Consider the following 25,505-nt stretch of genomic DNA (forward strand, 5'->3'; position numbering starts at 1 on the left):
ATAAAATGTGAAATATGAGAAGAAACAATGAACAGACAGGAAGACTACAGAAAGAGGTGACAGTAGAGCTCAGCTCCAGCAAAACAGACAGGCGAAAGAAAAAGCAGGTAAAATGTCCAACTGCAGGTGATGTGGCAAGTTTCAATTCCACATCAAAGAGCTCTGTCCTGCAAAAGAAGTGAAATGCCAGCAAAGCAACAGATTTGGCCATTGTAAAAACCAGTGTCACTCAAAAACAGTTCTTCAGGAGGTCAAAGAAGTCCATGATTCAGACAAAGAGAGAGCTTTCCATGGGGCCCTAGATTCAAATAGACAAGGCTGGTGTACTACGGTTCAGTTGCAGAATGAAGCAGTGACATTCAAAATAGACGCTGGGACAGATGTTATAGCAAATGTCTGTTCACAGAACTGGTGAAGAGAACAGGCATCACACTGAACCCAACAAAGAAAGCGCTCCTGGGGCCAGGGAAACATAAAGTCGGTGTGAAAGGAATGTTTATTACTGTGCTTCCATCTGTAAAAGTGAGAAACGCCTAAAAGAGGATGTCTATGGTGTTCAGAACTTCATCTCACCACAACTGGAATTATATGCACACCTTATTGCAAGGTTGATTCACTAAACAATCTTCAGTGGCAGAAGTACCTGGAGTTGTCCACAGCACTGGGGGTACTGAAAGAAGATTACCTTAACAACTGAGGCCAGGAGTGACACATTGCTCTCTGACCACAGTAAGGCATATACCAGTCCCATTTGTGAACAAAGTCAAAGCTAAACTTGAGAGAATGGAGGCACTTAACATCACAATTAGAGTAAAAGGACGTACTGACAGATGTGTGGATATTGTTCCTATCCCCAAGTCAGATGGCACAGTGAGGATCTGTGTTGATCTAACAACAGTGAATAATGCAGTGAGATGGGAGAAGTTTATTCTGCCCTCTGTTGAGCATACATTTAGCAGGCTGGGTGGAGCAAAGTTCTTCATCAAATGACATGCAAACTCAAGGTTCTGGCAGATCCATTTAACTCCTGAGTAACAGAAGCTCACAATCTTTATTAGACCATATGGATGCTATGCTTTCGAGCTACTCCTTTTGGTGTCTCATCAGCCCCTGAATTCTTTCAGATGAGGATGAACCAGATTTTGAAGGGATTGGAAGTAATAGTTTGCCTCATGGATGATATTCTCATCTTCAGAGGTGCAAGTAAGGAACATGACAAAAGAGTGGAAGCTGCCTTGGAGAAACTGTAACAGGCTGAACTCTCCCTGAAGAAAAAGAAATGCGGATTTTTGCAAAGTTGGAGATGAAGTTCTTAGGTCACCAACTGTCCTCAGAGGGAGTACAACGAGATTCAGTCAGACTGGCAGGAGTTCGGAACATGGAACAACTCTCGAATGCATCAAAGATCAGCAGTTTCCTTGGCATGGTAAACCAGCTGGGAACGTTCATTCCAGATTTGGCAGAGAAGGCAAAGCCACTGCATAGCCTCCTCTCTCAGAGAAATGTTCGCACCTTGGACGCACCACAGCAGAAATCATTCTCATCACTTAAAGCAGAGCTTAACCCTCCACCAATACTGGCATTCTTTGATCCGAACAAAGCAACCAAGGTCTCAGCAGACACCTCTTCCATTGACCAAGGGAGATTGCTCAGGCAAAACTGCAGTGGTGTGTGGTGGCGTATGCATCAAGGGCACTGACTCCTACCGAACAGTGTTACACTCAAATTGAAAAAGGACACTGGCACTCGTGTGTGCTTGTGAATGCTTCAGCTGCTACCTAGCAGGCACTAAATTCCGATATGAAACAGTCCACAAGCCTCTCATCAGCTTCCTCCACTCGAAACATTTGAATGACTTACCTCCACTTCAGCAAAGATTCAGAATGAAGCTTATGCGATACTGTTATGACTTTGAACATAATACCATAAGACCATAAGATATTGGAACAGAATTAGGCTATTTGGCCCATCGAGGCAGTCCATCATTTCATTATGGCTAATCCAATTTTCCTCCACCTCCACCACCATTACTGGCAGCCCATTCCACGCATTCACTATTCTCTGCGTAAAAAGTTTACCCCTGACATCTCCTCTGCACCTACTTGCAAGCATCCTAAAACTATGATCCCTTGTGCCAGCCATTTCAGCCCTAGGGAAAAGCCTCTGACTATCCACATGATCAATGCTTCTCATTATCTTACACACCTCTGTCAGGTCACCTCTCATACTCCGTTGCTCTAAGTAGAAAATGCCGAGTTCACCCAACCTATTCTCATAAGGCATGCTCCCCAATTCAGGGAACATCCTTGTAAATCTCCTCTGCACCCTTTCTATGGTTTCCACGTCCTTCCAGTAGTGAGGCGACCAAACTGAGCACAGTACTCCAAGTGGGGTCTGACCAGTGTCCTATATAACTGCAACATTACCTCTCAGCTCTTGAACTCAATCCCACGATTGATGAAGGCTAATGCACCGTATGCCTTCTTAACCAGAGTTAACCTGCGCGGCTGCTTTGAGTGTCCTATGGACTCGGACCCCAAGATCCCTCTGATCCTCCACACTGCCAAGAGTCTTACCATTAATACTATATTCTGCCGTCATATTTGACCTACCAAAAAGAAGCACCTCACACTTATCTGGGTTGAACTCCATCTGCCACTTCTCAGCCCAGTTTTGCGTCCTATCAATGTCCTGTTGTAACCTCTGACAGCCCTCCACACTATCCACAACACCCACAACCTTTGTGTAATCAGCAAATTTACTAACCCATCCCTCCACCTTCTCATCCAGGTCATTAAAAAAATAACGAAGAGAGGGGTTCACAGAACAGATCCCTGAAGCACACCACTGGTCACCGACCTCCATGCAGAATATGACCCGTCTACAACTACTCTTTGCTTCTGTGGGCAAGCCAGTTCTGGGTCCACAAAGCAAGGTCCTCCTGGATCCCAAGCCTTTCTCAATAAGCCTTACAGGGGGTACCTTATAAAATGCCTTGCTGAAATCTATATACACTACATCTACTGCTCTACCTTCATCAACATGTTTAATCACATTTTCAAACAATTCAATCAGGCTTGTAAGGCACGACCTGCCTTTGACAAAGCCATGCTGATTATTCCTAATCATATTATGCCTCTCCAAATGTTCATAAATCCTGCCTCTCAGGATCTTTTCCATCAACTTACCAACCACTGGAGTAAGACTCACTGGTCTTGAATTTCCTGGGCTATCTCTACTCCTTTTCTTGAATAAAGGAACAACATCTGCAACCTTCCAATCCTCCGGAACCTCTCCTGTCCCCATTGATGATGCAAAATTTATTGCCAGAGGCTCAGCAATCTTCTCCTTCACTCCTACAGTAGCCTGGGTTACATCTCGTCCGGTCCCGGAGACTTATCCAACTTGATGCTTTCCAAAAGCTCCAGCACATCCTCTTTCTTAATGTCTATATGCTCAAGCTTTTCAATCTGCTGTAAGTCATCCCTACAATCACCAAAATCCTTTTCCGTAAAAGCAAATATTCATTAACTGCCTCAGCTATCTTCTCTGGTTCCATACACACTTTTCCCATGTCACACTTGATTGGTCCTATTCTCTCACGTCTTATCCTCTTGCTCTTCACATATTTGTAGAATGCGTTGGGGTTTTCTTTAATCCTGCTCGTCAAGGTCTTCTCATGACCCTTCTGACTCTCCTAATTTCAATCTTAAACTCCTTCCTGCTAGCCTTATAATCTTCTAGATCTCTATCATTACATAATTTTTTGAACCTTTTGTAAGCTTTTCTTTTCTTTTTGTTTCAATGAGGTCCTCCTCATTCTTCTGAATTCTGGTGAATAAGCCATTAAACTCACTTCATATGAAAAGCCCCAATTCTGGATTCATTTTTGTGAAACTCTTTTTAACCCTCTCCAGTTCCAGCACATCCTTTCTAAGGTAAGGGGCCCAAACCTGCTCACAATACTCCAAGTGAGGCTTCACCAATGCTTTATAAAGTCGCAATGTTACATCCTTGCTTTTATATTGTAGACCTCTTGAAAATAATGCTAACACCACATTTGCCAAATGCACCCACTTACACATCCTGCAAATTAACGTTTAGGGAATCCTGCACAAGGACTGCCAAGTCCCTTTGCACCTCTGTTTTTTGTATTTTCTCTCCATTTAGTAGACTGCCCTTTTATTTCTTCTACCAAAGTGCATGACCATACACCTCCTGAAACTGTTTTCCATCTGCCATTTCTTTGCCCATTCCCCTAATCTGTCCACATCCTTCTGTAGCCTCTCTACCTCCTCTTAACAGCCTTCCCCTCCACCAATCTTCATATCATCTGTAAATTTTGGAACGAAGCCATCAATTCTATCAACCAAATTGTTGACATATAATAAAAAAATAATCGGTCCAAACACAGACCCCTGTGGAACATCACTCATCACCAGCAGCCAGACAGAAAAGGCTCCCTTTATTCTCACACTTTGTCTCCTGCCAGCCAGCTACTGCTTTATCCATGCTAGAATCTTTTTTGTAATATCATGGGCTCATAGCTTCTTAAGCCCCCTCAGTTGTGGCAGCTTGTCAAAGGCCTTCTGAAAATCCAAGTATGCAACATCAACCAATTCTCCTTTCTCTATCGTGCTTGTTATTTCTTCAAAGAATTCCAACAGATTTGTCAAACAAGATTTTATTTGATGAAACCATGCTGAATATGGCCTATTTTATCATGTGCCTCCAAGTACCCTGAGACCTCATCCTTAATAATTGAATCTAACATCTTCCCAGCTATTGAGGTCAGACTAACTGAACTATAGCTTCCTTTCTTCTGCCCCTCTCCCTTCTTGAACAGTGGAGTGACATTTGCAATTTCCAATGTTTCGGAACCATTCCAGATTTTTGAAAGATCATTACTAATGCCTCCACGATCTCTTCAGCCACCTCTTTCAGAACTCTGGGATGTACACCATCTGATCCAGGTGACATATCTACCTTCAGACCTTTCAGTCTGAAGGTCCCAAGGACCTTCTCCCTAGTTATGGTAACTTCACACACTTCATGCCACCTGAGATCTGGAACTTCAACCTAGTATTTTCCACAGTAAAAACTGATGCAAAATACTTATTCAGTTCATCCGTTATCCTATTGTCCCCCATTACTACCTCTCCAGTGACATTTTCCAGCAATCCGACATCTACTCTCACCTCTCTTTTACACTTTATGGACCTGAAGAAACTTTTGGTATCCTCTTTACTATTATTGGCTAGCTTACTTTCATATTCTATCTTTACCTTCTTAATGACCATTTTAGTTGCCCTCTGTTGGTTTTTAAAAGCTTCCAATCCTCTAACTTCACACTAGTTTTGCTCTACTATATGCCCTCACTTTGTCTTTTATGTTGGCTTTGATTTTTCTTGTTAGCCATGGTTATGTCATCTTTCCTTAAGAATTCTTCTTCCTCTTTGGAATGTATATATCCTGTGCCTTCTGAATTGCTTCCAGAAATCCAGTCTTTGCTGCTCTACCGTCATCCCTGCCAGTGTTCTTTTCCAATCAATTTTGGCCAACTCCTCTCTCATGCCTCTGTAATTCCCTTTAATCCACTGTAATACTGATACACCTGACTTTAGCTTCTGCTTTTCAAATTTCAGCGTGAATTTGATCATCTTATAATCACTTGCTCCTCAGGGTTCTTTTCCCTTAAGCTCTCTAATCATTTGTGGTTTATTGCACGACACCCAATCCAGAATAGCTGGTCCTCTGGTGGGCTTAACCATGAGCTGCTCTAAAAAGCCACCTCGTAGGTACTCTTAGAAAATCCTCGTCCCCCCACCCCCATAATTCAGCACCAACCTGATTTTCCCTATCTACCTGCATATTAAAATCCCCCATCACTCTTGTAACATTGCCCTTTTGACATGCATTTCCTATCTCTCATTGTAATTTGTAGGCCACAACCTTACTGCTGTTTGGGGGTCTGTATACAACTTCCATCAAGGACATTTTGCCCTTGCAGTTCCTTAGCTCTATCTTGATTCAACACCTTACGACCCTTTGTCACCTCATTATAATGATTTGATTTCATTTTATAGCAACACAGCAACACTGCCCCCTCTGCCTTCCTGCTTATCCTTTCGATACAATGTGTATGCTTGGACATTAAGCTCCCAGCTATAACCTTATAGCCATGATGTCTACAACATCATACCTGCAACTGTGTGCAAGTTCTTCTCCCTTATTCCATACACTGCGTGCATTCAGATACAACACTTTCAGTCCTGTATTCACCCCTTTCGATTTGGTCCACCTTACATATTGCAACTTATCTGGTTGACTGTGATTTCACCCTATCAACAGCCTCCCTTCACTACACATTGCCTCTGTTTGTAAACCAACTACCTCATATTCAGCACTATTATCCGCCTTTCCTACGACACTTCTTGCATTGAAATATACGCAGCTCAGGACCTAGTCGTACCATGCTCAACCTATTGATTCCTAACTTTGTCAAAACAAAAGAGATGGTTGTTGACTTCAGGACAGCACAGAGCGACCACACTCTGCTGAACATTGACGGCTCCTTTGTAGAGATCGTTAAGAGCACCAAATTTCTTGGTGTTCACCTGGCGGAGAATCTCACCTGGTCCCTCAACACCAGCTCCATAGCAAAGAAAGTCCAGCAGCGTCTCTACTTGCTGAGAAGGCTGAGAAAGTTGGCTGGCTGACAGAAAACAAACAGTCGCGATTAACGGGTACCTTTCGGAATGGCAGGCGGTGACCAGTGGGGTACTGCAGGGTTCAGTGCTGGGACCGCAGCTGTTTACAATATATATTAATGATTTAGATGAGGGAATTAAAAGTAACATTAGCAAATTTGCCAATGACACAAAGCTGGGTGGCAGTGTGAAATGTGAGGGGGATGTTATGAGAATGCAGGGTGACTTGGACAGGCTGAGTGAGTGGACAGATGCATGGCAGATGCAGTTTAGTGTGGATAAATGTGAGGTTATCCACTTTGGTGGTAAGAACGGGAAGGCAGATTATTATCTAAATGGAGTCAAGTTAGAAAAAGGGGAAGTACAACGAGATCTAGGTTTTCTTGTACATCAGTCACTGAAAGCAAGCATGCAAGTACAGCAGGCAGTGAAGAAAGCTAATGGCATGTTGGCCTTCATAACAAGGGGAATTGAGTATAAGAGCAAAGAGGTCCTTCTGCAGCTGTACAGGGCCCTGGTGAGACCACACCTGGAGTACTGTGTGCAGTTTTGGTCTCCAAATTTGAGAAAGGATATTCTTGCTATTGAGGGAGTGCAGCATAGGTTCAGAAGGTTAATTCCCGGGATGGCGGGACTGTCATATGTCGAAAGATTGGAGTGACTGGGCTTGTATCCACTGGAATTTAGAAGGCTAAGAGGGGATCTTATTGAAACATATAAGATCATTAAAGGATTGGACACGCTGCAAGCAGGAAGCATGTTCCCGCTGATGGGTGAGTCCAGAACCAGAGGCCACAGTTTAAGAATAAGGGGTAGGCCATTTAGAACGGAGTTGAGGAAAAACTTTTTCACCCAGAGAATGGTGGATATATGGAATGCTCTGCCCCAGAAGGCTGTGGAGGCCAAGTCTCTGGATGCTTTCAAGAAAGAGATGGATAGAGCTCTTAGAGATAGCGGAATCAAAGGTTATGGGGATAAGGCGGGAACTGGATACTGATTGTGGATGATCAGCCATGATCACAGTGAATGGCGGTGCTGGCTCAAAGGGCCGAATGGCCTACTCCTGCACCTATTGTCTATTGTCTATTGTCTATAAAAGTCCATCTTCCACACCCCATCCTCACCACATTCTACAGAGGTTGTACTGAGAGCATCTTGAGCAGCTGCATCACTGCCTGGTTCGGAAATTGCACCATCTTGGATCGCAAGACCCTGCAGTGGATAGTGAGGTCAGCTGAAGGGATCATCAGGGTCTCTCTTCCCGCCATCATAGACATTTACACCACACGCTGCATCCGCAGAGCTAACAGCATTGTGAAGGACCCCACGCACCCTTCATACAAACTCTTCTCCCTCCTGCCATCTGGCAAAAGGTACCAAAGCATTTGGGCTGTCACGGCCAGACTGTGTAACAGTGTCTTCCCCCAAGCCATTAGACTCCTCAATACCCAGAGCCTGGACTGATACCAACCTACACACACACACACACACACACACACACACACACTCAACTGAACACCACTCCACTCCCTTTGCAATTTTTGACATTGCTTACATTGTTTACATTTACATTTACATCATTTATTATTATATTGTAATTTGTCCTTTACTGTGCCTATTGTTTTGTTTATGAATTATTGGACTGTCTTGCACTGTTTTGTGCACTTTATGTAGTCCTGTGTCGGTCTGAAGTCTAGTGTAGTTTTGTGTTGTTTCATGTAGCACCATAGTCCTGGAGGAACGTTGTTTCATTTTTATTGTGTACTGTACCAGCAGTTATGGTTGAAATGACAATAAAAGCGACTTGACTTGACTTGACTTGACTTGACTTGACTTGAAGTCTTACACAAACAAGGTCTTATCTGCCTCCACAAACTCTTCGCTAACTGCTCTGGCACTCTAGTTCCCATCCCCCTGCAACTCTAGTTTAAGTGCCACCATGTAGCATTCACAAACCTTCCTGCTTGGATATTAGTCCCCCTCCAGTTCAGGTGCAAAGCGCCCCTTCTTCCCTGGAAGTTCAGCTCCCACCTTCCCTGGAAGAGAGCCAATTATCCAAAAATCTTATGCTCTGCCTCCTACACCAACTCCTTAGCCACATATTAAACTGTATAATCTTCCTAGTTGTGGCTTCACAAGCACATGGCACAGGTAGCAATCCTAAGATTACAACCCTGGATGTCCTGCCCTTTAACTGAGCACGAAACTCCCTGAACTCCCTTTCAGAATCTTGTGTCTCGTTCTATCCATGTCATTAGTTCCTGCATGGACCATGACTTCTGGCTATTCACCCTCCTACTTGAGAATGCTGAGGATTCGATCTGAGATATCCCACACCCTGATACCTGAGAGGAAACATGCCATCTTGGAATCTCATTCTTGCCCACAGAACCTCATGTCCGTTCCCTTAACTAACAAATCCCTTATCACCACAGTGTGCATTTTCACTTCGGAGTCACAGAGGCAGACTCAGAGCCAGAGACCCGACCACTGTGACTTTCCTCTGTTAGGTCATCGCCCCCGACGGTATCCAAAATAATATACCTGTTGATGAGGGGGGTTGGCCTCTTCATGGAAAATACCAGCATCTACTTAACTCAGGTACGTGAAAGCTTTCCTACGTCACAAAGTAAACTGGATGAAATTTGTAGTGAGTTGAAAAAGTTTCAAATCTGCAGCAAGGGCATGCAATATTATGAGCATGGATAGCTAGCTGTTCCAAAAGCAGCTCACTGGCTTGAAGGAGACACACTCACCATTCTTGATGGTTTTCTCCAGACTCTTCATTCCAACTTCCATGCTTAGCAAAATCATCAGTCAAATCCACCTAGGACATTGAGGCATCGAAAGATGTCACCGAAGGGTAAGGAAATCCATGTGCTTGCCTGGTCTGAGCACACAGCTGGGAGGTCATGTAAAGCAATGTGCAGAAACAGCACAAAAATCATGATGAACCTCTCTGTCCCACAGAATTCCCAGACTTTCCATGGCAAATTGCAGACGCAGACATTTTCAAGCTGATTGGACGACCCATTTAGCAGCAGGAGCAGGCCATAGCAACAAGGTTTCTCGCAGGCTGGCTACGCTTGTTTCAAAATACAGAAGGGACTGGGGGTGGGTGGGAGGATGAGTAGTTGAAAGTAGGCCAGTGGTGAGAGTAGGAGAGCCAGGCTTTTGTTCAAAGGAGGCCTTGTTTCAAAAGAGGTGTTGGCACAGGGTAAGTTGCTCTTAAGGTTCCCTTTTTCTCTTACTGTACCGAGTGCAGTAAATGGCTGTTGCGTGTACTTCCTGCCAGATGTTGGAGTCCTGGGAGACCCATAGTCTCCCAGGGAACTACATCTGCATGAAGTGTAACTGGCTGCAGCTCTTTGAAGACCGTGTTAGGGATCTGGAGCAGCAGCTGGATGACCTTGGGATTGTACGGGAGAGTGAGGAGATATTCGATTAGAGCTACAGGGAAGTAGTCATTCATGCCGTCAGGTTGGAGGCTACCCAGATAGAATATAAGGTGTTGTTCCTCCAACCTAAGTGTGGCCTCAGCACGACAGTGGAGGAGGCTGTGGATGGACATATCAGAATGGGAATGGAAAGTGGAATTAAAATGAGTGGCCACTGGGAGATCCTGCCTGTTCTGGAGGATGGAGCTTTGGTGCTCAACGAAGCAGTCTCCCAATCTACATTGGGATTCACCGATATACAGGAGGCCACACTGGGAGCACCGAATACAGTAAATGACCCCAACAGACTCACAAGTGAAGTGTCACCTCACCTGGAAGTACTGTTAAAGAGAGTCCTGGATGGTAGTGAGGGAGGAGGTGCTTTTTGGTTTAAGACCAATTCACCAAGGGATCAATAGTCCAGCAGCACGTACTGGAATTGTTTGTCAATTTCAGTGACTATAATTTCAATATAGTTCTATAGACAAGAAGTACATACCTAAGTTTTCTTTTTTTTCAATAAGGGCAGTTATTGTGGTAGCTAATGGGTTAATCCTATGTTACTCAGTTAACTACTCCCACATGGGAGAAATTCACATACTGTATAAGCAGTGTTATCAATGAAGTTTAGTTGAATCACTTTCACGCTGCTCTGCACTCTCCCTCATACTGAACACAACATCCTGGACCCCCTTCCCAATGATTGTAGCAAGAAGAGAGTGAGACCGTTCAAACACATGCAGACAGCGCTGAACATCTGTTCATTTTCCACTTTCAGTCCTGATGATTGTAATCTTGCTCAATGCTTTAATTGGCACAGAGTAATGGAGCCAAGAACAGGTTCATCATTCACCATCAGCATCCGCCCCAGCAATGGTCTTAATGACACTTTGGAGAGTCTAGTTTGCTGATTCCCCTAGGAGATCACAAAAGCACCAGTTTGTTTAGTCAGTTCAAAAGTACATCCCTTAAAGAGAAAATACGGGTTGTGGATTACAGTGATACGTGTTCAGAAGAAGTATATCTACTAGAGTATCTAGTAGGTCATCAGGCTGCAGCTCCAATTCCTTAACATGTTCTTTGAGGAGCTGCTGCTTGGTGCACCTGGTACAGATGTGATTATCTGGGAGACTGGAGGTCTCCCAGAACTCCCATATCTCACACAAAGAAGACAATAGAGACCCTGGAGACATTTTCACAGCACTAACTGTGCCTTAACAGACGAAGAATGAAGAATAAAGAAGAAGAAAAGAGCAGATCCTTCTGGTAAAATGATGGCATGGTTGGACACAGCGACCTCTCAGGGGCCAACCAAAAGTGTCTTTCTTCTTCTTTATTTGCCATTCTTTGCAATCACAGGACAAACCAGGTCTACCCCATCAGTGATCTGCTCACTGACGGAGGAGCTGGATGGTGCAGGCCATGTTGCTGCCTGCTACAGGAAGGCATCAAAGGCATCAGAGGTGGTGCACGAAGGTGGCATGCAGTATGACTGTGGGTGATTGCCTTAGACGTTTCTCTTGCAATAGGACCCTCGTGAAGATTGATGATGTAAGATGTTGCAGGCCTGTTTCTCTTGTTTGGTGGTGCGACAGATGGCAGGAGAGCTACGTGGCCTCGGTTTGTAGCAAGGACTAGGTCTCAAGCCACGGGCTTGCATATTGCTGCAGTCCAAGAGAGGAGATGCCAGAGGCGGAGTAGTGTGGTGTCCGGTAGTGTGGTGTCCGTGCTCAGTTGCGAGCTGTCCTCTCCCGTCAGTGCTCCCTCCAGTGTTCAATTGGTGGAATGACAAACTGGATTGTGTGTGTGTGTGTTTGTCAGTGGACTGCCGGAAACTGAACTATCAATTTGCGGGGCATGTCACTGAGGGACTTGAGCTATACATATTTTTTCTTTTTGCATGACTGTATGTGTGCTCGCTACCTTGAATATGCTGAGTGCCTTGTACTGTATGTGTAATACAACTTGGCCCAGAGAAATGCTGCTTCATTTTGCAGTGTTCATGTACATAATGGCTGAATGATAATTAAACTTGAATTTGAATACTTACCTCATCCAAGCCTGATCTCACCTAAGCCTGATAAGCCAAAGCCTCCCCACTCTAACACAGGCCCACTCCAACAATGGCTGGTCTGCATGTTCCTGCCTTATTTTTATTTGCCCTTGCTAATGAATCCCATTCACTGATTGGCACAGTTCAAACTCCAAAAATTGCCATAAAGCGTTATTTTTTAACCTTCAATCACAGACCTGCATGAAGTTGCCTCTTTGTCCCATGCTCCCGTTCACTGATTGGGCACAATTCAAACTCCAAAAGCTGCCACAAAGTGCGGCTTTCACCAATGAGGCCTGAGAAAATAAATTTCACAGAACAATAATAAAGTGTTTATTAAACCAAAGTGCCACGTGATACAGATGAGAATTCGTGTCTCCTGTACTTGGAGGAGTCAAAACAAGCACTGCTTGCAATAGTCCCTGGTCTTAAAAAGTGAACCTTTATAGTCTTGAGTTCTATTTGCCTGATAGTCTTTCTCGCAGAAGAGAAGCCAAAGGTTCAAAAGGAGGCAACCTCTTATCAGTGTAAGTTCACAGTGACGATCCACTTGTGCTTTTGGTCATTTGATCTATTTAGTGATTATTTGATCCATTTACTAATTATTGAAAATAATACATAGCTTTTAAATTTTCTAACATTCCTCCTCACATATTTTCTGTTGAATTATTCTTTTTAAAGAATATGCTGATTCTGTAAATTTGGAACATTGTCACGCAGGAGCAACATGGCTGTATATTTTGTGTGCTACTTTATTAGTGATTTTAATCACCCGCTTGGCAAAACCATTAGGACATAAAACATAGAAGAGTACAGCACAGGAGCAGGTCGTTCACCCACAACGTTATGCTGAACCAGCTAAAAAGCAAATCAAAAACACTCAAAACGCTAATCGCTCCTACCTACACTATCCATATCCCTCCAGAATCAGGTTTATTATCACCCGCATGTATTGTAATTGTGAAATTTGTAAACTTAGCGGCAGCAATTCAATGCAATACATAACATAGAAGAAAAAATGTAAATAAAAAAGTAAATCAATTACAGAATATTTAAGTTGAATAGATTCAAAATCGTTCATAAATAGAAATAATATATATTAAAAAAGTGAGGTAGTGTTCATGGGTTCAATGTCCATTTAGGAATCTGATGGCAGAGGGGAAGAAGCTGTTCCTGAATCGCTGAGTGTGTGCTTTCAGGGTTCTGTATCTCCTACCTGATGGCAACAGTGAGAAAAGGACATGCCCTGGGTGCTGGAAGTCCTTAATAATGGACACTGCCTTTCTGAGACACTGCTCCCTGAAGATGTCCTGGGTTCTTTGTAGGGTAGTGCCCAAGATGGAGCTGACTAAATTTACAACCCCCTGCAGCTTCTCTTGGTCCTGTGCAGTAGCCTGTCCATACCAGACAGTGATGCAGCCTGTCAGAATGCTCTCCACAGTACACCTATAGAAGTTTTTGAGTGTATTTGTTGACATACCAAATCTCTTCAAACTCCTAATGAAGTATAGCCGCTGTCTTGCCTGCCTTATAGTTGCATCGATATGTTGGGACCGGGTTAGATCCTCAGAGATCTTGACACCCAGGAATTTGAAACTGTTCACTCCCTCCACTTCTGATCCCTCTATGAGGATTGGTATGTGTTCCCTCGTCTTACCCTTCCTGAAGTCCACAATCAGCTCTTTCGTCTTACTGACATTGAGTGCCAGGTTGTTTCTGCAACACCACTCCACTAGCTGGTATATCTTGCTCCTGTACACCCTCTCATCTCCATCTGAGATTCTACCAACCATGGTTATATCATCAGCAAATTTATAGATGGTATTTGAGCTATGCCTAGACACACAGTCAGGGTATATCGAGAGTAGAGTAGTGGGCTAAGCACACAGCCCTGATGTGATCGTCAGTGAGGAGGAGTTGTTATCACCAATCCACACAGATTGTGGTTTTCCAGTTAGGAAGTCAAGGATCCAATTGCAGAGGGAGCTACAGAGGCCCAGGTTCTATAACTTATCATCAGACTTATGAGAATGATGGTGTTAGATGCTGAGCTATATTCGATGAACAGCATCCTGACATAGGTGTTTGTGTTGTCCAGGTGGTCTAAAGCATGTGAAGAGCCATTGAGATTACATCTGCCGTTGACCTACTGTGGCAATAGGCAAATTGCAGTGGGTCCAGGTCCTTGCTGAGGCAGGAGTTCAGTCTAATCACGACTAACCTCTCAGAACATCTCATCACCGTGGATGTGAGTGATACCAGGCAATAGTCATTAAGGCAGCTCACATTATTCATCTTAGGCACTGGTATAATTGTTACTTTTTTGAAGCAAATTGGGAACTTCCGCCCGTAGCAGTGAGAGGTTGAAAATGTCCTTGAATACTCCCGCCAGTCGGTTGCAACAAGTTTGCAGAGCCTTATCAAATACTCCATCGAGGCCTTCCACCTTGCAAGGGTCCACTCTCTTTAAAGACAGCCTAACATCGGCCTCTGAGACAGAGATCACAGGATTACCAGCTGCAGCAGGGATCTTCACAGCTGTAGTTGTGTTCTCCCTTTTAAAGCGGGCATAAAAGGCGTTGAGTTCATCTGGTAGTGAAGTATCACTGGCATTCATGCTATTGGGTTTTGCTTTGCAGGAAGTAATGTCTTCCAAACCTGCCAGAGTTGCCATGCATCCAATGTCACCTCCAACCTCATTCAAAATTGTCTCTTTGCCCCTGAAATAGCTGTTCACAAGTCATACCTGGTTTTCTGGTAATGTACAGACCATCTTCCATGTGTCTATCCAAACATCTCTTCAAAGCTTCCAATGTATTTACCTCTATCATCATATGAGGCAGCATATTCCAGGCATCCTCGCCTCTCTGAGTAAAAACTTACCCCTCACATCTTCTTTGGACCAACACCCTCTCATCTTCAATGCATGGCCTCTGGTATTAAACCTGAAGTTAATCAACCATTTACAGAACTGTTCATAATGAAATTTTGGAAAAGAAAGGTTACTGTGCTTCTATGCTAATTGTGAACATTGGATTTTCTTTCTTTGTGCTGGAAATGTAAACAAGAAAATAGGAAAGTAACCACCATTTCCTTGCCAAGCCACGATAACTATACTCTGAGAAACAGCGTCTCTTGATTAACAAGCAAAAATATCCATTCTTACCTGAGACCAACAAACTTGGCATTTGTTATAATCTGGACTGCACCGTCTAGAAAAATTGCGAAATCAATAGTAACTTTCAGAAAGGAATTGGATGAAGGAATGACAGAAGAAAAAATGCAGAGCGATGGAGAAGGAGAGACACAAGAAATTGTGCAGACCCATTGGTAGGTGAGACTAGAACTAGGGGACATTGCCTCAAGATTCAGGGGAGAAGATTTAGGACGGAGGTGAGGAGAAACTGTTTTTCCCAGAGAGTGGCAAATCTATGGCATTCTCTGCCCAGGGAAGCAGTTGAGGCTTCTTCGCTAAATATATTTAAGATACAGTTAGATAGATTTTTACATAGTAAGGGAATTAAGGGTTATAGGGAAAAGGCAGGTAGATGGAGCTGAGTTTACAGACAGATCAGCCATGATCTTATTTAATGGCAGAGCAGGCTCAATGGGCCAGATGGCCTACTCCTGCTCCTATTTCCTAAGTTCTTATGTTCTTAAAAAGGAGGGAGGAGTGTCTCTACATGAATAGAGCCATAGGGAAGTACAGCACAGAAACAAGACCATCAGTCCATCTAGTTTATGCTGAACCATTTGAACTGCATACTCCCATTGACCTACAGCAGCATCACCGCTCTCCATACCCCTACCATCCATGTATCTATCAAAACTATTTCACTTAAACATAAATAGAGCTTGCATGCACCACTTGTGCTGGCAGCTCACACCACACTCTCATGGCCCTCTGAGAGAAGAGGTTTTTCTTAAACCTTTCACCCTTAACCCATGACCTTTGGTTGTAGTCCCACCCAACCTCAGTGAAAAAAAGCCTGCTTCTATTTACCCTATCTATACCTCTCATAATTTTGTATACCTCTATCAAATCTGCTCTCAATTTTCTACATTCCAAGGAATAGAATCATAAACAATTCAATCTTTCCTTATAGCTCAGGTCCTCCACATCCAACAATATCCTTGTAAATTTTCTTTGTACTTTTTCAACTTTATTTACATCTCTCCTGTACGTAGGTGACCAAAATTGCACACAATACTCCAAATTAGGCCTCACCAATGTCTTAAACAACTTCAACATAACATATCATCTCCTGTACTCAAGAGTTTGATTTATAAAGTCCAACATGCCAAAAGATTTCTTTACAACCCTATCAACCTGTGACGCCACTTTAAAACTAATTTTGGACCTGTATTCCCAGATCACCCTGTTCTACCACACACCTGAGTGTCCTACCAGTCACTGTGTAAGACCTACCCTGGTTGGTCTTATTGAAGTGGAACACCTTGCACTTTTCTGCATTAAATTCCATCTGCCAATTTTCAGCCCACTTTTCCAACTGGCCCAGATTCCTCTATAAGCCTTCCTCACTGTCAACTTCACACCCTATCTTCGTATCAGCCGCAAATTTGCTGATTCAGTGAATCACACTATCACCCAGATGGTTGATATAGATGACAAACTACAACAGACCCAATTCCAATCCCTGGGGCACGCCACTAGTCACAGGCCTCCAGTCAAGGCAACCATCTACTGCCATTCTCTAGTTTCTCCACAAAGCCGATGTCTGATCCAGTTTACTACCTAATCTTGAATACTGAGCAACTCAACCTTCTTAACAAACCTTCTATGCAAGACCTTGTCAAATGCCTTACTAAGGTCCATGAGACAACATCCATTGCCTTGCCTTCATCAACTTTCCTGGTAACTTCCTCGAAAAAGTCTGTAAGATTGGTTAGACATGACCTATCACACACAAAGCCATGCTAACTATCCTTAATCAGTTCATGTCTATCCGAATACTTATACATCCAGTCCCTCAGAATACCTTCCAATAACTTTCCAACCACTGATCTCAGACTCACTGGCCTATAGTTTCCTGGTTTAATCTTTAGAGATTTTCTTGAACAGTGGAAGAACATTGGCTATCCTCCAATCCTCTGGTACCTACCTTGTCACTAAGATGTTTTAAATATCTCTGCTAGGGCTACGGCAATTTCTGCACTTGCCTCCTATAGAGTCTGAGGGAACACCTTGTCAGGCCTTGGGGATTTATCCATGCCTTAATTTGCCTCAGGACTCCAAATGACTCTTTCTCTGTGATCTGTAGAGGGTTCATGAAGTTGATGCTGCTTTGCCTCACTTCTGTAGACTCTGTCCTTCTCCTGAGTAAATACACATGTGGAAAAATTATTTAAGATCTCCCCATCTCTTTTGGCTACACACATAGACTATCTTTCTGATCTTTCAGAGGACCAATTTTACTCTTAACATATCAGTAGAATCACTTAGGATTGCCTTTACCGTGTTTGCTAGGGCAAACTCATGCCTTTTTTAAGTCTTCTTGATTTTTTTCTTAAGTGTTCTCCTGCATTTCTTATACTTCATAAGCACTCCATCTGTTCCTACTTGCCTATACCAGCAATGCACCTCCTTTTTTCCTTAACCAGGGCCTCGACATCTCTTGAAAACCAAGCCTCCCTACACCTGATATCTTTACCTTTTATTCTGACAGGCACATAAAAACTTTGTTCTCTCAAATTTCATTTTTGCAGGTCTCTCACTAACCATGCACACTTTTGCCAGAGAACTGCCTGTCCCACTACAGATTTGTCTGATGGTTTCTGATACCATTACAATTGGCCTTTCTCCAATTTAGAATCTCAACACCTGGACCAGACCTATCTTTTTGCATATTTACTTTGAAACTAATGGATTTTGAAAGGCTGGTGGAAGGTTCAGATAATTTTCCATTTCTCTGATTATATTTTTTTTGCATTTTCCACAAATATATCAGCTATACAAAACTCAGGTGCCACAACTACCACGGAAATACCAGACATGCTTACATCGAAGGAGGAATCACCAAGTAAGATTGAAATTTTACCTCAATATTTCCGTAAATCGAGATTATGGTAAATAGAACCATAGAAAACAGGCCATTTGGCCCTTCTAGTCTGTGCTGAAACTTTATTCTGCTAGTCCCATTGACCTGCACCCAGTCCATAACTCTCCAGACCTCTCCCATGCATGTATCTATCCAATTTATTCTTAAAACTTAAGAGTGAGCCCACATTTACTACGTCAGATGGCAGCTTGTTCTACACTCCCATCACTCTCTGAGTGAAGAAGTTCCCCCTAATGTTCCCCTTAAACCTTTCTCCTTTCACCCTAAAGCCATGTCCTCTCGTATTTACCTCTCCTAATCTAAGTGGAAAGAGCCTACTCGCATTTACACTGTATATACCCCTCATAATTTTGTAAACCTCGATCAAATCCCCCCTCATTCTTCTACGCTCCAAGGAATAAAGTCGTAACCTGTTCAATCTTTCCCTGTAACTCAACTCCTGAAGACCCGGCAACATCCTAGTAAATCTTCTCTGCACTCTTTTAATCTCAGTGATATCCTTCCTATAGTTAGGTAACCAGAACTGCACACAATACTCCGAATTTGGCCTCACCAATGTCTTATACAACCTCACCATAACATCCCAACTCCTATACTCAATACTTCGATTTATGAATGCCAGGATGCCAAAAGCCTTTTTTACAACCCTGTCTACCTGATGGAAATAAACGGAACTTGCACAGCAGAACGCCTCAAAATAAAATAAGTTCCCATGACTATGATTCTTATTTCAACAGACTAGCTTTCAGAGAGTAAAAGGAGCTTCAAAGTACTTTGATAATTGTAATAATTGTTCTAACACTGATAAAAGTCATTCAGTTTGCACCCAGCAAATTCCCACAAATTGCAACACGATATTAATATTTTAATGACATTGATTGAGAGGTAATTAGCAAGAAGAACAACTGGAAAAGTTTTCCTCCTTTTATTCCGAACAGTGGAATAGGGACATTTACAGAGCCTGCAAAACCTGACAGGGATTCCTGCCATCTCAAACATCTCTCAGTATTACTACTGGATTTCTGCCATCTCCAGACGTGTATCTAACTGAATAGATTTCCAAAGGGTGGTGGAAGCTTCAGGTAATTTCCCATCCTTCTAATATGTTTTTTTTTGCATTTTCCACAAATATATCAGCTATGCCGAACTCAAATGCTACAACTACCATGGAGATACCTACCACGGTTACATCGGAGAAGGAATCACTAAGTAAGATTGAAATTTTACCTACAATATTTCCACCCACAAGTCTAGCTTTTGTTAAATAAATAGAACTTACACACCAGAATGCTTCAAAATAAAATAAGTTACCATAACTGTATTTTTTTATTTCAGCAGACTAGCTTTTAAAATGCAGAAGGAGCTTTGAAGTATGTTGAGAAGTGTAATTAATGTTTTAACACAAAAAAGTAATTCAGTTTACAGACAGAAACTTACACATATTGCAACAAGAGATTTATAAACAGTTTTTATTAACATTGATTGAGATATATTCTCAGGAGGAAGAACTGGAAAAATATTTCTCTTTTTCTTCCGAACAGTGGAATAGGGACATTTACACAGCCTGCAAAACCTAATAGGGATTCCTGACATCTCCAATATCTCTCAGTACTACTACTGGTTTTTTGCCATCTCCAACCATAGAACCATAAAACACTACAGCACAGAAAACAGGCCATTCGGCCCTTCTAGTCTGTGCGGAAACTTTATTCTGCTAGTCCCATTGACCTGCATCCAGTCCATAACACTCCAGACCTCTCCCATCCATGTATCTATCCAATTTATTCTTGAAACTTAAGAGTGATCCTGTATTTACCATGTCAGATGGCAGCTTGTTCCACACTCCCACCACTCTCTGAGTGAAGTTCCCCCAATGTTCCCCCTAAACCTTTCCCCTTTCACCCTAAAGCCATGTCCTCTCGTATTTATCCCCCCAAATCTAAGTGGAAAGAGCCTATTCCCATTTACTATGTCCATACGCCTCATAATTTTGTCAACCTCTATCAGGTACCCCCTCATTCTTCTACGCTCCAAGGAATAAAGTCCTAACCTGTTCAATCTTTTCCTGTAACTCAAGTCCTGAAGACCCAGCAACATCCTAGTAAATCTTCTCTGCACTCTTTCAATCTTACTGATATCCTTCCAATGGGTGACCAGAACTGCACACAATACTCCAAATTTGGCCTCGCCAATGTCTTGTACAACCTCACCATAACATACCAACTCCTATACTCAGTACTTGGATTTATGAATGCCAGGATGCCAAAAGCCTTCTTTACAACCCTGTCTACCTGTGACGCCACTTTCAGGGAATTATATATCTGAACTCCCAGATCCCTTTGTTCCTCTGCACTCCTCGGTGCCCTATCATTTACTGTGTATGTCCTACCTTGATTTGTCTTTCCAAAATGCAACACCTCACACTTCTCTGCATTAAATTCCATCTGCCATTTTCTGGCCCATTTTTCCAGTTGGTCCAGAGCCTTCTGCAAGCTTTGAAAGCCTTCCTCGCTGTCCACAACGCCTCCAATCTTAGTGTCATCAGCAAACTTGCTGATCCAATTTACCACATTATCATCTAGATCATTGATTTAGACAACAAACAACAATGGTCCCAGCACAGATCCCTGAGGCACACCACTAGTCACAGGCCTCCAGTCTGAGAAGCAATCATCCACTACCACTCTCTGTCTTCTCCCACACAGCCAATTTTGAATCCAGTTTACAACCTCTCCATGGATACCTAGTGTATGAACCTTCTGAACTAACCTTCCATGTGGGACCTTGTCAAAGACCTTACTAAAGTCCATGTAGACAACAACCACAGCCTTTCCTTCATCTACTTTCTTGGTAACCTCCTCGAAAAACTCCACAAGATTCGTTAAACACGATCTACCACCCACAAAGCCATGCTGACGATCCTTAATCAGCCCTTGGCTGTCCAAATACTTGTATATCTGATCTCTCAGAACACCTTCCAATAATCTACTTATTACTGATGTCAGGCTCACCAGCCTGTAATAACCTGGTTTACTTTTGGAGCCTTTTTTAAACAACAGAACAACAGGAGCTACCCATGGCTAAGGATATTTTAAATATTTCTGCCAGGGCCCCTTCAATTTCTACACTAGTCTCTCTCAAGGTCCAAGGAAATACCATGTCAGGCCCAGGGGATTTATCTACCTTTATTTGCTGTAAGGCAACAAGCACTTCCACCTCTTTAATCTCTATATGTTCCATGACACTACTGTTTGCTTCCCTTCCTTCCATATATGCTATGCCAGTTCCCTGAGAAAATACTGATGCAAAAAAACTGTTTAAGATCTCCCCCATCTCGTGAGGCTCCACACATAGACGACCACTTTGATCTTCTAGGGGACTAATTTTGTCCCTTACTATCCTTTTACTCTTAATATACTTGTAGAAACCTTTCAGGTTTACCTTCACATTATCTGCCAAAGCAACCTCATGTCTTCTTTTTGCCTTCCTGATCTCCTTCTTTAGTATTTTCTTACATTTTCTATACTCTTCAAGTACCTCATTTGTTCCTTGTTGCCTATACCTACTATACACCTCTCTCTTTTTCTTAACCAGTTCACCAATATCCCTTGAAAACCAAGGTTCCTATGCCTGTTAACTTTGCCTTTAATCCTGGCAGGAACATGCAAACTCTGCACTCCCAAAATTTCGCATTTGAAGGCCTTCCACTTACTGAACACATCCTTGCCAGAAAACAACTTATCCCAATCCACTCTTCCCAGATCCTTTTCATTTCCACAAAATTGGCCCTTCTCCAATTTAGAACCTCAACTCGAGGACCAGACCTATCCTTATCCATAATTAACTTGAAACTAATGACATTATGGTCACTGGACCCAAAATGTTCGCCTTCACATACTTCTGTCACCTGACCTGTCTGGTTCCCTAATAGGAGATCAAGTATTGCATCCTCTCTCGTAGGTACCTGTATATATTGATTTAGAAAACTTTCCTGAACATATTTGACAAACTCCAAGCCATCTAGCTCTTTCACAGTGTGGGAGTCCCAGTCAATATGTGGAAAGTTAAAATCCCCTAATATTACAACTCCCTGTTTCTTACATCGGTCTGCTGTCTCTCTACAGATTTGTTCCTCCAATTCTCTTTGACTACTGGGCGATCTATAATACAACCCTATTAGTGTGGTCACACCTTTCCCGTTCCTCAGCTGCACCCATATGGCCTCTGTAGACAAGCCCTCCGGGCTGTCCTGTCTACACACAGCTGTGATATTCTCCGACTAGTAATGCCACTTCTCCCCCTCTCATCCCTCCCCTTCTGTCACGTCTGAAACAACAGAATCCCAGAACATTAAGCTGCCAGTCCTGCCCCTCAGCAACCAAGTCTCACTAATAGCAATAACGTCGTAATCCCACGTGCCAATCCACTCCCTAAACTCATCTGCCTTACCTAAAATACTCCTTGCATTGAAAATATCTCTCAGTATGATCACTGGATTCTTGCCATCTCCAAATTCTCTCAGTGCTACCACGGGAGTGCTATTGAACAGCTTGTGCTCAAGTTCTAAATGTTGCCAGATCAGGAGAATACTCCCGGCATGATCTTTACACAACTGGTAGTACAAGAGAGAGAGACCTAGGAAGATGGTGCTGAACACCTATTTGTTTCCTGCTCTCAGCCTTGACAACTTTAATCTTGCTTGACGTTTTAATCAACATGGATTGATGGAGCTGAGCACGAGTTCATCTTCCAATATCAGGCCTTGACCCAGCACCCGCCCTTAGCAATGGCTGCATCGGCACTCTTGAGAGTCTAGTTTGCCGAATTCGCCAGGAGATCACAAAAGTGTCAGTTTGTTTACTCTGTTCAAAAGTACATCCCTTAAAGGGAAATTACATGTTGTGGATTGCAGCAAACCCAATTCAGAAGAAGCATCTGGTAGTTTTGTGAGCTGCCTACAAGATATTGCTGTTGGTTACCAGAACCATCTTGTAGAGACAAAATTGAGCCAAGGCTCAGTTCTTGATTTTCCAGGAAAGAAAGGCTGAAAAATCAACTTTGTTATTAATCCTAAATTTGCAGTTCAATTGAATAAGACTTCGTGACACAACACTAGAAAGATGATCTTTCACTATACTTTGGTGTGGAAATCAAACTGTGTTCTACGTGATTCATTGATACAAGAGATCATTCAGTTTTTATTACTGTTCCCCAGGGTGATGCCCACTCTTCAAAATGACTCTTCCAGCATTACAGCAATGTTTCTCTCCTTCTGCAATGTTCAATATTTCTGGACAGTTCCATTAGCTACATTATATATTGTATTTATTTAGAGATACAGTGAGGAACAGGCCCTTCCAGCCCAACAAGCCTCACCACCCAGCAACCATGAGACCATAAGACAGTAGACTGAGGCCAAATGGCCTATTGGGTCTGCTCTGCCTTCCATTGTGGCTGATACATTTTCACTCTTAATTCCATTCTCCTGCCTTCTCCCCATAACATGTGACATCCTGAATTTCAAGAAACTATCAAGATCCACTTTAAATATACTCAGTGACGTGGCCCCCACACCCACCTGTGCCAATGAATTCCACAGTTTCACCACCTTCTGCATAAAAGCAAAAGAGAGGGCATATAATATTGCAAAAATTAGTGGGAAGGTTGAGGTTTGGGAAGCTTTTAAAAACCATCAGAAGACAATATCAAAAGCAACTGCAAACAACAGGAATTCTGCAGATGCTGGAAATTCAAGCAACACACATCAAAGTAGCTGGTGAACGCAGCAGGCCAGGCAGCATCTCTAGGAAGAGGTACAGCCTGAAACGTTGACTGTACCTCTTCCTAGAGATGCTGCCTGGCCTGCTGCATTCACCAGCTACTTTGATGTGTGTTGCATCAAAAGCAACTGGACTTGTGTCGTCTAGAAGACATTTTGCTACTCATCTGAAAGGTTTCTTCAGTTCTAATCTATGGTGGGTAGTTCTCTGGTTTATAAACTCTACGAGTTGTTTAAAGGTATAGCAATCACATGAGGGTCATTAAACATTGTAGAGGTAATGAGAGAGTCATTAGTCTTATCTTTGCATGAATGGAGGTGTGAACTGTTGTGGAGACGCCCGTGTAGAGGTGTAAGGACTGCATTGTGAATACCTGCACTGGTGTCATACCCCACCCTCTTTGTTCAGGGACGGGTTTTCCAATTTGACAAAGGTGGATTCTTTAACCTCTCTTTCAAACAACCAGTCCTCCCTGTCCAAATCATTCTTTGTTATCATCAAAGAATGTCCCTTCTCCTTTAGGTATAAATATACAGCCATGTCTTGACCTGGAGTGTTAGTCCTCCTATGTTGGGCCATCCATTTATGAAGAGGTTGTTTTGTCTCGCCCATGTACAGATCTGCGCGGTTCTCATTGCATTGGATAGCATTTACAATATTGCTCTATTTATGTTTGGGTGTAGGATCCTTGGGGTGGATGAGTTTCTGTCTGAGTGTGTTTGTAGGTAAACACAGGGATTTGGTATTTGTTGAAAATACTCTGAGTTTCTCTGAAGCTCCAGCTACATACGGGATGATTATGTTTTCCGTCTGCTTTGTCCACTACGTCTGTCTGATGGGCTGATGTTCCTGCTGGTTTTTGTTGCTGTCTTGAAGGCCAAGTGTGGGTAGCCACAAGCTTTCAAGGCCTCTCTCAAATACTTGCACTCCTTGTCTTTAGCTGTAATGCCTGTAGGCACATTCTCAGTGTGGTGATGTAGTGTTCTGATAACCCTCAACTTATGTTCTAATAGGTGATGAGAGTCAAACTGTAGGTACTGATCTGTTTTGGGTTGGTTTCCTGTAAACGTCAATATTTAGACATCCATTTTCTTTGATAAGAACTGCATAGTCTAAGAAGGCCAATCTATTGTCCGCAGCATCTTCTCGTGTAAATTTGATGTTATTATTCACTGACTTGATGTATTTTGTGAAGGCTTGCATCTCATGGCTTTTGATCTTGACCGAGGTGTGATCCACATACCTGAACTAATGATTGGGTGAAGTTCCATGGAAGGTGTTCAAGGCTGTCCTTTGTACTTCTTCCATGTATAAATTGGCTACAATACGGGACACCAGTGAACCTACGGCTCACCCATGTTTCTGCCTGTAGAGGACATCTTTGTATTTGAAATAGGTAGAGCTGAGATAGGTCCAGTTGCCTTGATTTACTTCTGCTTGAGATA

The 25,505-nt window shown here is 42.8% G+C and overlaps 1 protein-coding gene across 4 annotated transcripts in view; it reads left to right on the forward strand.

Annotated features, from left to right (window-relative positions):
- LOC140211462 (serine protease 33-like) overlaps nucleotides 1-25,505 on the forward strand; it is a 140,798-nt gene that overhangs the window by 71,236 nt on the left and 44,057 nt on the right. For 2 of the 4 annotated variants that reach the window (XM_072281160.1, XM_072281164.1), the window contains 2 exons: nucleotides 18,170-18,241; nucleotides 19,418-19,489. The exons of 1 other annotated variant lie outside the window; for it this stretch is intronic. In XM_072281160.1, coding sequence (XP_072137261.1) covers nucleotides 18,170-18,241; nucleotides 19,418-19,489 — 144 coding nt within the window. The remainder of the gene's footprint in view (nucleotides 1-18,169; nucleotides 18,242-19,417; nucleotides 19,490-25,505) is intronic. One more of the 4 variants, XM_072281161.1, reaches the window with a different exon arrangement.

The sequence above is a fragment of the Mobula birostris genome, chromosome 17 (assembly GCF_030028105.1).
Source record: "Mobula birostris isolate sMobBir1 chromosome 17, sMobBir1.hap1, whole genome shotgun sequence".
NCBI classification, from domain to species: Eukaryota; Metazoa; Chordata; class Chondrichthyes; order Myliobatiformes; family Myliobatidae; genus Mobula; species Mobula birostris.